The sequence below is a fragment of the Rhinoraja longicauda genome, chromosome 7, assembly GCF_053455715.1.
Source record: "Rhinoraja longicauda isolate Sanriku21f chromosome 7, sRhiLon1.1, whole genome shotgun sequence".
NCBI lineage: Eukaryota > Metazoa > Chordata > Chondrichthyes > Rajiformes > Arhynchobatidae > Rhinoraja > Rhinoraja longicauda.
In genome coordinates, this window is record NC_135959.1 from 45,845,700 (window position 1) to 45,859,383 (window position 13,684).

The 13,684-nt window shown below is 39.1% G+C and overlaps 1 protein-coding gene across 1 annotated transcript in view; it reads left to right on the forward strand.

Moving 5' to 3' along the window:
* The window catches only part of micu2 (mitochondrial calcium uptake 2), a 253,868-nt gene that overhangs the window by 153,226 nt on the left and 86,958 nt on the right, over positions 1-13,684 (forward strand). Inside the window, exons 4-5 of the mRNA XM_078402428.1 lie at positions 2,169-2,200; positions 6,230-6,305. Coding sequence (XP_078258554.1) covers positions 2,169-2,200; positions 6,230-6,305 — 108 coding nt within the window. The remainder of the gene's footprint in view (positions 1-2,168; positions 2,201-6,229; positions 6,306-13,684) is intronic.

The following is a 13,684-nucleotide window of genomic DNA, read 5'->3' on the forward strand; positions in this document are numbered from 1 at the left end:
AAAAGGGTCAGGAAAAATTATTTTTCTGAACAAAAGGTCAACAAAAGGAGTAGGGAAAATCACTGGGCTAAGTATAGGAAGAGAATTGGCAATCAGAACCAGTCGGGTAGTGAGAAGCGTAGGCATCTTAGTGGCAAATAAGTGCACATTCTTCTCAATCTTTTGGAGGATAGAGTGAACAACAAAGGAGAGATTTGTCCAAGAAAATAATTTTTATTCTGAGATTATTTTGAAAGTCAGTGTTTTGACAGAAAGTGCTTTAAGTGGTTCTGTTACATCTGATCATAAATGATTAAACCAGTTTCCTACTAAATCCTTTCAAATCAGTGTCTCTTGGACTGGAGCTGAAAGGGTATGGGGAAATAATGGGTTTAATGGGGATTGGAGGTTCAGAGGTGGAAATCAGTGTGTGAGCAGATGGTAGACATTGAAATGTCATGGAAAACAGGTGGTTAAAGGCGAGACCATTTGACATTATGGATGTTTATATACAAGGGATTGGGAAAACTCCGCTGACAGCTGGAAAACGAAGCAAGTGATTTTATGATTGTGCCATTGGAGTGTGATAGAAGGAAATGATCAAAGATGGATGGATACACAAAAGACTACAGATGCTGGAATCTTGAACAAAAGACAAAGTGCTGGAAAATCTCAGCGGTCAGGCAACATCTGGTGAGGGAATGGGCAGATGATGTTTTGGATTGAGCCGTCTTCATTTTGATTGGAGTAAAGAGGAGAAAGGTGGAAAAGCAAGGTGGGGTCAGGATAAATCCTGACAAGTGATAGGTGGGAAGAAAAGGACACAAAGTGGTGCTCTCCTGCTATCTGTGTTCTCTAGAATTGCTGCCTGACACGCTGAGTTACTCCAGCACTTTGTGTCCTGTTTTGTAACCAGCATCAGCAGTTCCTTGTTTCTACAAATAATAGATGGATTCAGATAAAGGGGATTTGTTTGGAAGATGGGTAGAGTAAGATGGATGGACTATGATTGCGGAGGTGGGATTAGCCAGGCCGCCGGAGGAAAGTTACAGTAGCCAAATGAGAGGTTAACATGGAAAGAAAGATCAAGGGAGGTTGGAAGGCCATAGAACTTAAAGGACAATAAACATGATGAAATGAGATGGAATGGGTGAGATGTCACTTGTCACAGTGGCCCCTGGAAGTGCCTCTGCATTGTCCTCATAGCCCACACAGCCATCTAGCTTGGCATTATCAACAATCTGGGATATATTATATTTGGTCCCCTCATCCAAGTCTTTCATATATTTTGTAAACTGTTGGAAGCATTTCTCCATACCTCCAAGTCTGAAAATAATCGGTTTATTTCTCCTCTCTATTTTCTGTCCATTATCGCAATACATGAATGTTTACCAACCCGAGCCCTGCATGTTCTAATTTTGATAATTCAAATGCCTTCCAAGGAATCGTGCGGCACAGCGGTTCAGCGGTAGAGTCACTGCCTTACAGCGCCAGAGACCCGAGTTTGATCCTGACTATGGGTACTGTGTGTACGGAGTTTGTACGTTCTTCCTGTGACCCCGTGGGTTTTCTCCCGGTCCTCTAGTTTCCTCCCAGACTCCACGGACAGGCAGGTTTGTAGGTTAATTGGCTTGTGTAATTTTTAAATTGTCCCTAGTGTGCAGGATAGTGCTGGTGTACAGTGTGACTGCTGGTCAGTGCGGACTCAGTGGGCTGAAAGGCCTGTTTCAGCACTGGATCTCTAAAGTAAAGTCTAAAGAGTAAAAGTCTACATATTTCACATGCACTGGTTCCTCCTTCTCTATTCTGCTAGTTACAACCTAAAAAAAATAGATTTGTCAATAATGATTTCCTTTTCATGAATCTTTAACTCTAGATTAATATTATTATCTCAGTGTCCTGAGATAAGAGATAATACTCCAGTATTTTCCCTAAGATTTTCCTTTAGGATAACTGTTTTGTAATTTTCTGTTCCCTTACACCCTCTTTAAATAGGGTTATCTATACTGACATCCAGTTTGTGGAACCATTACCTGCTGTGATGACCTGTACACATTTATTTTTAAGGATATCCACATCTAGTTTCCTTTTCAGCATGCCAGTCATGAAGGTGATCTGACAGTATATACAGTAACATGTTCATATTTACACACTAATCTAAATGTAATGTTATTCTATTTCATACCTAGGTAAGCTGAATAAAAAGAAATTAACAAAGCAGGTGAGTCTTGCAGCAGATAGCTGCAATTTGGTTTCATTGAATGTCATTGTTTATTAAATCATTTATTTAACAAATAAGATCGCCAGCAAATACTATGGCCACAAATTATTATGTTGGGGTGTTCGTCAGGTAATTCAATAAAATTGATAAATTTGTTGAAATTTTAAATCGCTAAATTATTCAACGACTTTTTTCCACCCATATGTCCGAAATTATAAATGCAAACATGTTTGACACCATGGTATGTACATTCCTCAAATCATAATTACCAGCATCATTGAAAAAGTTAAAGAACACTAATATTAAAGCAAATGCAACATTTTTAAATACTTTGGACTCCACGATCTGTTTTGATTTTCATTGGAAGATATAACATTTAATCATTCAATTTTATCTTTGATCCTCTAGCTGACTCTCGCATTCACATTAATCAAAGGTATTCAAACTTGATTCTCCTTCTCCTTGTCCCGGGTGAATGAATAATGAATTCCCCACATATTGCCAGCAGGTGGTCAGACTCATATTTATCGTCCTTTGACGTTATTCAAAATAGTTTGAATAAAACTATTCCACTGAGATTTGGCAGGTCCTTAAAATAGTACAGCACACCAGTCACAGATCCAGTTTCAAATTGCACATACAATACAACAATAAAATTAATATCCCTTCACCAAGGTTAGGTAGCATTGGCCAATTTTGCACAAGGTTCATCAAAGCACCACACAATGGCTGCAATAAAAATAGAAAATGTTAAAGAAAAACATGAGAGGTCAGCAACATCTGTGGAAAGAGAACCAGTTTCAGGTCGAATTCACTTCATCAGGACTGATCTCTAATAAACTAATTAAACTAATTTATTTTGGATTTCCAGCAGCTGCAGATTTTCTTGATTGTTGCCCTTTTGTATGTTACCAATTGTAATTGAGAACCAAAGTTTAAATGATGTACTGAAGTAGAAGATGCAGATTGATATCTTGATCTTGGGAGAAAGATTTCCAAATTGTCATTGTAAAGTAATAAACAGTATGTGTTCTTTTAAATTATATTCTCTGCATTTGAAATAATTCTCCATTCTTACAATACCATTAAAGAAACAAGAAATAGCAGGTGTAAATTATTATTATCACGTGCATCAAGGTATAGTGAAAAGCTTTTTTTTGCATGCTATCCAATCAGATCAAATATACCGTACATAAGTACAATCAAGCCAAACTCAAATACAATAGGTGGAGCAAAGGGGAAGATGCAGAGGAGACAGAAATCAGCCATAATTGAATGGGAGAGTAGTCCCAATGGGCTGAATGGCCTAATTCTACTCCTATAACTTGTGAATATAATTCTCAGCAATGTTGTGCATCAGTTCCAAAGATAAAGTTCAATATCCACAATGGGGTAGAGGTGAATGGGACATTACCGTAGCTTATGTAAGGACTGTTCAGAAGTCTGATCCCAGGGTATGAAGCTGTTTATGAGTCTGCTGGTGCACGCTTTCAAGCTTCTGTATCTTCAGCCAGGCAGGTGCAGATAGAAGAAGGAATGACAAGGCAGCATGAAGTGTAGATGATGTCAATGGTGAGGATTCTGGTCTGTGTGGTGGACTGGGCTACATCCACAACTTTCTGCAATATCTTGCAGTCTTGGGCAGAGTTGTTCCCAAACCAAACTGTGATGCAACCTGACAGCTTTCTATAATGTAAAAATCTAATAGAAAACATCTTATAATAATAAAGAGAGAGTTTATTCCCATATCGACTGATAAATCAAATTGGCAAAAATATTTTGTGCGATCAGTTCATTAAGTATATTCAGGATCGGTTTCTGGAAATATCGGTCATCAAACAAACCGAGGAATAGGTTATCTGAGATCTTATCTTGTGATATATCATAAAGATAATTAGCAATCTCATTAAGGGATCCTCCAGAAGAGTGATTGCAATATTGAATTCAAGAAAGTGACATCTCAGCTAGAAATTAGTGCCTTGCCTAAGACCAATTATCTAGATATGAGGAGTGTGTTGACTAAGTTAGATCAGGAAATTAGATTAAAAGATCTGCCATTGGATAAACAAAGTTTAATAAATAATAACTTCACAAGGAAATGATCTATCCATAGCTAACTTACGATATCAAGAATATTATGGTTAAACAAAGTTTATAAACAAGAAGCCCGATTGAAGATATACCAAATTACCAAATTTGATGAAGAGAGAGAAAATAGAATATGAGTGTAAGTTGGCAAGAAATATAAAATATGCAAAAAGATAGCAGGAAAATGTGGGTATGTGGCAAGAAAAATTATGGTAATATAGAAATAGTTTAAGTTTCAAATATTTTGTATCAGTCTTTACACAAGAAAGCAAATGTTGCAGAAATGGAATGGAACCAAGGGTTTAATGATGACCAAGGTAATGAATATTACTAAAAAATAAATAATGTAGAAATTAATACCAAATTTCCTGGCCTTTATAGACTCCAAGTTGTCTGAAAGTGGTGGTCGCTTAAGTAAGAATATTCTGGAAAAAATCTTAACAGATTTGAGGATAATAAATGTACTACTTAGTTTAGTTTAGAGATACAGTGTGGAAACAGGCCCTTCAGCCCACCGAGTCCATGCCGATCAGCAATCACCTGTATACTAGTTCTATCCTGCACACTAGGGAAAATTTACAAGAACCCAATTAACCTACAAACCTGCACGTCATTGGATTGTGGAGAGAAACCAGAGCACCTGGAGATAACCCACGCGGTCACAGGGAGAACGTACAAACTCTGTACAGACAGCACCCGTAGTCAGGATCAAACATGGGTCTCTGGCGTTGTAAGGCAGCAACTCTACCGCTACTGCTGTTTAAGAAATTAACAAAAGGCAAAAAAAGAGAACCATTGGTCAGTCATCTGTCACCCACAAAGTTCATCAATACCAATGGGGTAAAATCACAATGTGATTAGACAGACAATATAGTTTTATGAAGGGAAAATCATGTTTGAATATCAGATGACTCTTTTTGAGAATGTAACTAAAAGCTCAAAGGGTGGAATCAATTGATTATAGTATATCTGAAATTCCAAAAAGCATTTGATAAGATATCACACTGAATGTTATTACGTAACAAAACGTACCTTTTGCCTAGTCCATTTTATTGAATATTATTAATGATTAATGCTAATTTTATATAATGTTATTTATTTTTTATTTATGACAATCTTAAGAATTCCTCCATGTCTCTGAACCCCAGGTTAAGAGTTTTGGTGGCAAATACAGATCCACCACAAGCCTTGTCTCCTGCCAAAGAAAGTCACATCATTTAGAGCCTCAGCAGTAAACTGACTGTAACTGAATTGCACTGAACTCTAATTATACCTTGCTCTACACCTCTCAGCGGGGCTCAGGTCAAATGAATCTCTACCCAGCCCTGATGAGACCAGATGACCATGAGCATTCAGTTCTGTCCATGAACCTCTTATCAGACTTCAGAATAGTCCAACCGGGTGGGAGGCCAAATCCATCAAATTTGTCCTTTTTGGGGGGAAAATGTATTCCTCAAGCAGTCAATAAAAACATCAAGAACATAGATAAGTACAGCACATGAACAGGCCCATCAGCCCACAATGTCTATGCCGAACATGATAAGACATGGAACATAGAACAATACAGCACAAGAACAGGCCCTTCAGCCCACAATGTCTATGCTGAGCATGATAAAACATAGGACGTAATAGTACCACACATGAACAGGCCCTTCAGCCCACAATGTCTATGCTGAACATGATAGGAGATAGAACTGTATAGCACAGATACAAGCTCTTCAGCTCACAATATCTGTGCTGAACATGATGCCGTTAAACTAATCTCTGTCTGCACGTGATCCATATCGCTCCAATCACTGCTCAATATCCATGTACCTATTCTAAAGCTTCTTAAATGCCACTATCGTATCTAAATCCAGAGTATCTAAAGAACATAAATAACATTTAAGATTATTTTAGTTCTGCTCATCCTGAATTGTGTTTTTTTTTTACCCTCTGTAGGATATTGATACACTGATGACAAGAGCTACAAAAGAGAAACAAACCCATCATCTTTTCAGAGACCTTGGTGATGAAGGTACATTTAAATATTTCTGAAATGTTCTATCTTTGACCACGCACTCAAAATTTTCTACTCAAACACAGGCGTATCATCCAAAGCAGATTTATTGTTGTTTCATATGAGTGACTGTTTGAATTTGATTAGCTGAATTTATTTCTCAAGATTTTTTTTTACTCGTTGTTAAAATTGTAATTAATCTAAAGATCCTGGCAAGGTCAAGTATTCCTGGTGACACTAAATTAATTTAACATTCACATTGACTAAGCAGAAGGTAACCCAAGTAAAATTGAACGCTGTGGCGCACAAACTGCGGTAGAATGTGATTAAGATCAAGCTGTCTTTCCCAAAGGACAGATCTGCCGGTCGAGGGTTTCTGCACTCTGCGGTCGGTGTTCACTGTCAGCAGTTTTTACCTGATATTTAAAAAAAACATTTAACCTTCAATGCACGTACTTTATTGCTGGTGACAACAATGGAAACTGGCCATTTTGTTATCTCTGATAAACGTAGTCCTTTTAATTTAGCACTTTGTCAAGGTTTATCATTCTATTTTACTTTTGCTATTTGAGCATTACTTTAGACTTCGGCCCACCAAGTCTGTGCCGACTCCGTACATGATCCGACACACTAGGGACAATTGTACAACTTACCGAAGCCAATTAACCTACAAACTTGAAGATGGGCACAAAAAGCTGGAGTAACTCAGTGGGTCAGACAGCATCTCTGGAGAAAGGAATGGGTGACTTTTTGGATCAAGACCCTTTTTCAGACTTGACCCACAGCATCACCCATTCCTTCTGTCCAGAGATGCTGTCTGGCCTGCTGAGCTACCCCAGCTTTCTGTGTCTATCTTTGGTTTAAACCAGCATCTGCAGTTCATTCCTACACATTTAACCTACAAACCTGTACCTCTGGAGTGTGGGAGGAAACCAGAGAACGCAGAGAAAACCCGCGCGGTCACGGGGAGAACGTACAAATTCCGTACAGACAGCACCCGTAGTCAGGATCGAACCCGGGTCTGCGGCGCTGTAAGGCAGCAATTCTACTGGTGTGCCACTGCGTATTGCAATTCCAATCAATTTCCTTCTTGGTCCCCCTGTCGCCTTGCAGAATAATAGCAGTTGGAACAGCAACTCATATTCCATTTGGGTAGCTTACAACCCAATGGTATGAACATTGAATTCTCCAATTTTTGATAACCTCTAACTAACTCCCTCCAAACCCTTCCCCCCTCTCTTTTCCCTCGTCTGTGCCCCACCTGGACATGATTGAATGGCAGAGTAGACTTGATGGGCTCAATGGCCTAATTCTGCTCCTATAACTTATGAACTTATGAACCACCTAATCAAGGGCAATTAATGATGAGCATGAATGCTGGTCTTACTATCAAGATAAAACAAACACACGATCATGCGCTAAACAATGGTAGCAACAAATATGGACAATGTTAAGCCAGCAACCAATGGGTAAAAGATCAGAATCTGCTGACATTCCATTTATAAATGGTACTGGAGATGCAAAGGATTGCAGAGGCTGGAATCTTGAGTCGAACACATAGTGCCTGAGCCACTGGGATACTCCAGCACTTTATGTCTATAAATAGTACTGGATAATTCCCTCATCCTCAGATGATGACGGAGCCAGCATGTTGGCAAAAGAAGACCATTTTGAACTTAAACTACAAAGTAGATCCATCTCAGCCTCCTCAAGATGTCCATATCATGACACAAGTCAGTCTTCATTTAATTTGATTTCACTACGCACAGTATCACAGTTAACACTGGTTACAGGAAAGGCTGTATAATAACAATATTTCAGCTAAAGTGCTGAAGACCTTTGCTACAGACAAAGCTGCAATTCTAAACAGACCTAGTTGGGTCTCTAGTCCAGTAAAGCAACTGGTCTTTGATGGTTGTCGCATATGCTATAGGCTGAAGGGCCTTTTTATGTATAACACTATGTCTCAGCACAGTGGAATCTACCCAATAAAGGGAAAAGCACCCTAAAACATTTTTGTCAAATTAAAAGTGGACACAGTCCAACCAATTACATTTCATTTGTGGTATTTTCAAGCAGAAGCAAGAAAATGAAAGGGTTTGTTGGTTGACCTGTTCAATGCCAGTTATTCATCAATGAACTACACACAGGTTTTCAGTGTGGGTTCTAGAGTCATACAATAGGGAAACAGGCCCTTCAGCCCTACATGCTCATGCCGACCAAGATGCCCCATCTACACTAGTCCCACCTCCCCGCGTTTTGTCCATGTCTCTCTAAACCTCACAGAGGACAGACTATCGACTGCCATTTACTACAAACCCACCAGCCCACAATTATCAGGACTCCACCTCCTCCCACCCTGCCTCTTGCAAAGACGCTGTCCCCTACTTCCAATATATCTGTTTTCGCCACATCTACTCCCAAGACGAGGCTTTCCATTTTTGGACATCCAAGATCTCGTCTTTCTTTAGTGAGCGAGGTTCCCCGCTGTCATAGATGGATCTCTCACCCATGTCTCCTCTGTGTCCCATGGCTTTGGTTTCCTCTCCCTCCGCCCAGATGTAACAAGGATAGAAGTCCCCTCACTTTTCAGCCTATCAGCATCCAACACATCATCGAACATAGATGTAGAACAGAACACTACAGGAATGGGTTCTTCAGCCCACAATATTTGTGCCAAATATGATGCCAGGTTAAAGTGATTTCATCTGCTTGTACATGGTCCATAATCCCTTATTCCCTGCACTTCAGTGTGTCTAACTAAAAGGCTTTTAAACGCCATTATCATATCTGCTTCCACCACCACCCCTGACAATGCATTCCAGGCTCCCACTACCATCTTTGTAAAAAAAACTTGCCCCACTCATTTCCATCTAAGCATTCACCCTCTCACCTTATATAGGAAACACTTGTATATCTGTTCTCTCTACTTCTCTCTCTATTGTTGGTCATTTCCATCTTGTGGGAGGAAAAAGTTCTGACTGTCTACCCTATCTATGCCTCTCATTTTAATTTTATATACTTCTATCAAGTCTCCCCTCAATCTCTGATGTTCCAGAGAAAACAATCCACATCGATCCAACCTTTCCCTCTAGCTGAAATCCTCTAATCCAGGCAGCCTTCTGGTAAACCTCCTTTGCACCCACTCCAAAGCCTCCAGATCTCTCCTGCAATGGGGCGACCGGAACTGCACGCAATACTCCAAATGCAGTCTAACCAAAGTTTGATAGAGCTGCATCATGACTTCCTGACTCTTATATTCAATGCCCCCAGCAATGAAAGCAAGTATATCATACGCCTTTTTTAACCATCCTATCTACATGTGCTGCCAGTTTATACCAGGACCACTTGGCATCAGGCATCATTGGAGTCTTGATCTAAATGTTGACAGAGAAAATGATGAGAAAATGACTGCCTTTGACATGACAGCAGTATTTGACCTTGTATGGTCATATCCAATCTATTGCACCACATCGAAAAATGGAAACAAATGCTGGAAACCCAAAACTAAAACTGAAAATATCAGTCGCATTGGTGGAGCCAACGTTACGGATCGACATTGGAAACACTTGTATATCTGTTCTCTCTACTTATGTTGATTGATTTGATTTTTCTTTACAGTATTTTCTGACTGTTGTATGGGTTTCTCCTTTAAATAATGTCTAAGGAAGGTGGCCGAAATGCCACCTATCCGTGTTCTCCAGAGATACTGCCTGACCTGCTGAATTACTCCAGCACTTTGTGCTTTTTTTGTAAAAGCAGCATCTGCAGTTCCTTGTGTCACTTCTGAAATTTACATTACCGTCACTTCCCTCCCTGTTAACGAACTTTCAGAACCTATTCAACGCCTGTAGGCTAATTAAACTTGAGTTTTCACAGTCGTTGTATACTTTTAAATATTATGCTCAGGGGGCAACAATCACATCTCAGAGCTATCCATACCTAAGTGAATTATATGAATGAATGCTCATGTTAATTGCATAACTTCAAGAAAGGAACATAATGCTGGATCTTTAACAAAGGGATGCCATAAGTCCATTTTAGAAGATTTTGAATTAAATTATTTCATTAAAATTTATTAAGGGACTAATCAGCTTAATCCTAACTCAAATGCAGTTTTGAGACACAAGGAACTGCAAATGCTGGATTACCAAAAAAGACACAAAGTGCTGGAATAATTTAGCGGATCAGGCAGCATCTCTGGAATACATGGATAGGTTTACGTTTCGGGTCGAGTCCTGTCTTCAGATGGGTCCACCTGTGCCAGCACGATATCAAATGTTTTGAGGTCTGAAGAACAGTCCCGACCCAAAATGTCACTTATCCACGTTCTCCAGAGATGCTGCCGGAGCCGCTGAGTTACTCCAGCAATTTATGTCTTCAAATGTCATTTTGTTCGTTTTTCGTTAATTTAAAATCAAGTCACTATTAGATGGTGGATTTCCATAGTGAATTCAAATGCTGTTTTATATTGTAACAATCAAACTTTAACGAGATTCCACTCTTAAATATATCAGGTTTTTTTAATAGCGCATTTTATTGTAGAGATAAATACACTTTGAACTCTCTAATTGCATTTCAAAATACTTGCAATTTGCAGTGGAATGGCCAATTGCACCCCGACCAATACATTAAAATTGCATTTCTGAATGTTCAGACCATTCCGAAATATATTGGAATGATGATAGACTTTTTCAGCATTAAGGGGAACCACCAGTTGTACTTTTTATCTGTGCCAAATAACCATTTATTTTATTTTTGTGCCTGTCTGTAACTAAATGCACTCCAGAAGGCATCACAGATCCTTGAATGGGTAAATGTGCATTATCTGCCATCTTGTGGAAACTTAGCAGTAGTGAGTGTGTGAAATAGGTACATTTTAATTTATATGAGCATTTCTTGAAATATAATTAATAATTAGGGCGGCACGCTGACGCAGCAGTAGAGCTGCTGCCTTATAGTGCCAGAGACCCGGGTTCGATCCTGACTATGGGTGCTGTCTGTACGGAGTTTGTGTGATCTCCCCGTGACCGCATTGGTTTTCCCTGGGAGCTCTGGTTTCCTCCCACTCTCCAAAGACATACTGGTTTGTAGGTTAACTTGGCTTCGGTAAAAATTGTAAATTGTCCCTAGTGTATAGGAGAATGCTAGTGTACAAGGATCGCTGGTCAGCGCGGACTCGGTGGGCCGGAGGACCTATCCGCGCTGTGCCTCCAAACTAAAATAATCAAAACTTTAAATATCACTATTACTTTTATGGACAAACACACAATGTGATTTCTTGTGCATATGAGCTGAGTTGTTTGTAGGCTACATGTTCACGTGATATTGTATCAAGAAGTTTGGGTTCATATGGAAGCAATTTCACACATTAGCTGGCAGTTTAGTTTAGAAATACAGCACGGAAACAGGCTCTTTTGTCCACCAAGTCCACGCCAACCAGCGATCCCCATACACGAGCACTGTCCTACACACTGGACAAGTTACAATTTTTACTGAAGCCAATTAACCTACAAACCTTTACGTCTATGGAGTGTGAGAGGAAACCGGAGCACCCAGGGAATACCCATGCGGTCACAGGGAGAACGCACAAACTCTGTATGGACAGAACCCATAGTCAGGATCTCACCCATAGTCAGAATCAAACCCGGGTTTCTGGCGCTGTAAAGCAGCAATTCTACTACTGCGCCATCATGCGCCTTAATGCGTCATACATTCAGCTTTCAATATGAACCATATTCACAAGATTATTTATTGATTTTGTTCTAAATGATCCTCAAATGGTTTCTAAATTCTAATTTCTAAATTTCTGGAATGAATTGTAAGACGTCATTCTTTTTCCTATCATTAATAGGTGTAATAGACTCAAAGTTAATAAATAGTACAGACCTGTTAGATTTTATAGTTGACAAGTCTACTTGATCCCTGCCTTGTAAGTAAAATACCAGCACAAAGTGAGTCTGCCATGTGATGTGTGGAATTGCGCTATGCAGTAGTTCCAGCTGCGATTGCCATTTTACAACGAGTTAGCTCTCTTAGAAGGTGCAACATTACAATAATGTCTCCATCAGGAGAATACAGAGGGAAACGTGTGTACATCAGGTGATGATGGGAACTGGTTCTGTAATGATGCCCAAGGGTTAATAGCTCATCAACACAGTCTAGGCTAGCAAGCAGCCATTTAGATCAGGCACTTGAATATTATTGGCACATACATATATGTGCACAGCATATTATACTGACATAAAAGTTGGTGATCAGGGAATGGTAACAGAACTTAAGGATTTGAAGAACTCGGTGTTTACTGCTTAGTTATTTAGCCTCCAAATTTAGTTTTTCCATAAAAGTAAGTATGTTTATTATAAGATGTATGTTGTCTTAAGTCACACTTATTTGACTCTCTTATGTTATTAAGTGAGTTTATTTTGTTGTAATAGCGAAACCCATTCTATATTGTAGTACAGCTGCTATTCAGACTAAACTTATTTTCATGGTGATGTTTCTTCTATTTCTATTTAAATATTTGCAAATGTGCTGATTTCAACAACCATTTGGGAACCATTTACCTTTCGTTTAATTAAATTGTGCATTTTATTAAAACAGGTTTTGGTGCGTTGTCAGTGATTAAATTGGGAGTGTAGATATCTTTATCTTAACGCATATTTTGCAGTTAACAGTAACCTGGGCTATATTTTAATTGGGTTTATAGATGGACACGACACTTTTTTTCCCATTGACTTTTGTGCAAAAATGAGTATTGTCTGTCTGAAGACTTTGACAGATGATTATTTCAATGGAAAAGTGTTTCACCTTGTGGAGAGGACAGGTTTCTTTAAAAAGCGATGCTCTCCTTTGGCACCAGGCCCCACAGTACTAGTGATACAATCGAGCAGCTTGGCAGCATTGCGTGTCGCCATTCCTCAGGAGAATTACATGCAGACTGTTTTGTTGAATTCAAGGCATAAAGCTGAAATACTTGGAACTTTCTGAATATTATTGTAGTAATTCCTGGATGCTACCATTTGCAAATTGATTTGAAATATTCTAGGTTTAAATTAACTTTTAGCAAATTGATGTAAAGTGAATGGGCATATCCATTAGTATTTTTAAAAAAGTGCTGATTGTGTTTTGAGTTTATTGTCACATGCACCAAGGTACAGTGAAAAGCTTTATATTATATACTGATATACTAAATGTATATAAAATACTGAATCATAATTTGGACATGGAGTCATACTGCATGGAATCAGGCCCTTCGGCCCAACCTGTCCATGCAAACTAAGATGCCCCATCTAAGTTAGTCCTATTTGCCTGCGTTTCGCCCAAATCCCTTGAATCCCTTCTTATCCGTGTACCTGTTCAAGTAGAAGAAATGTTTGGTTTGATATTTGTTCCAA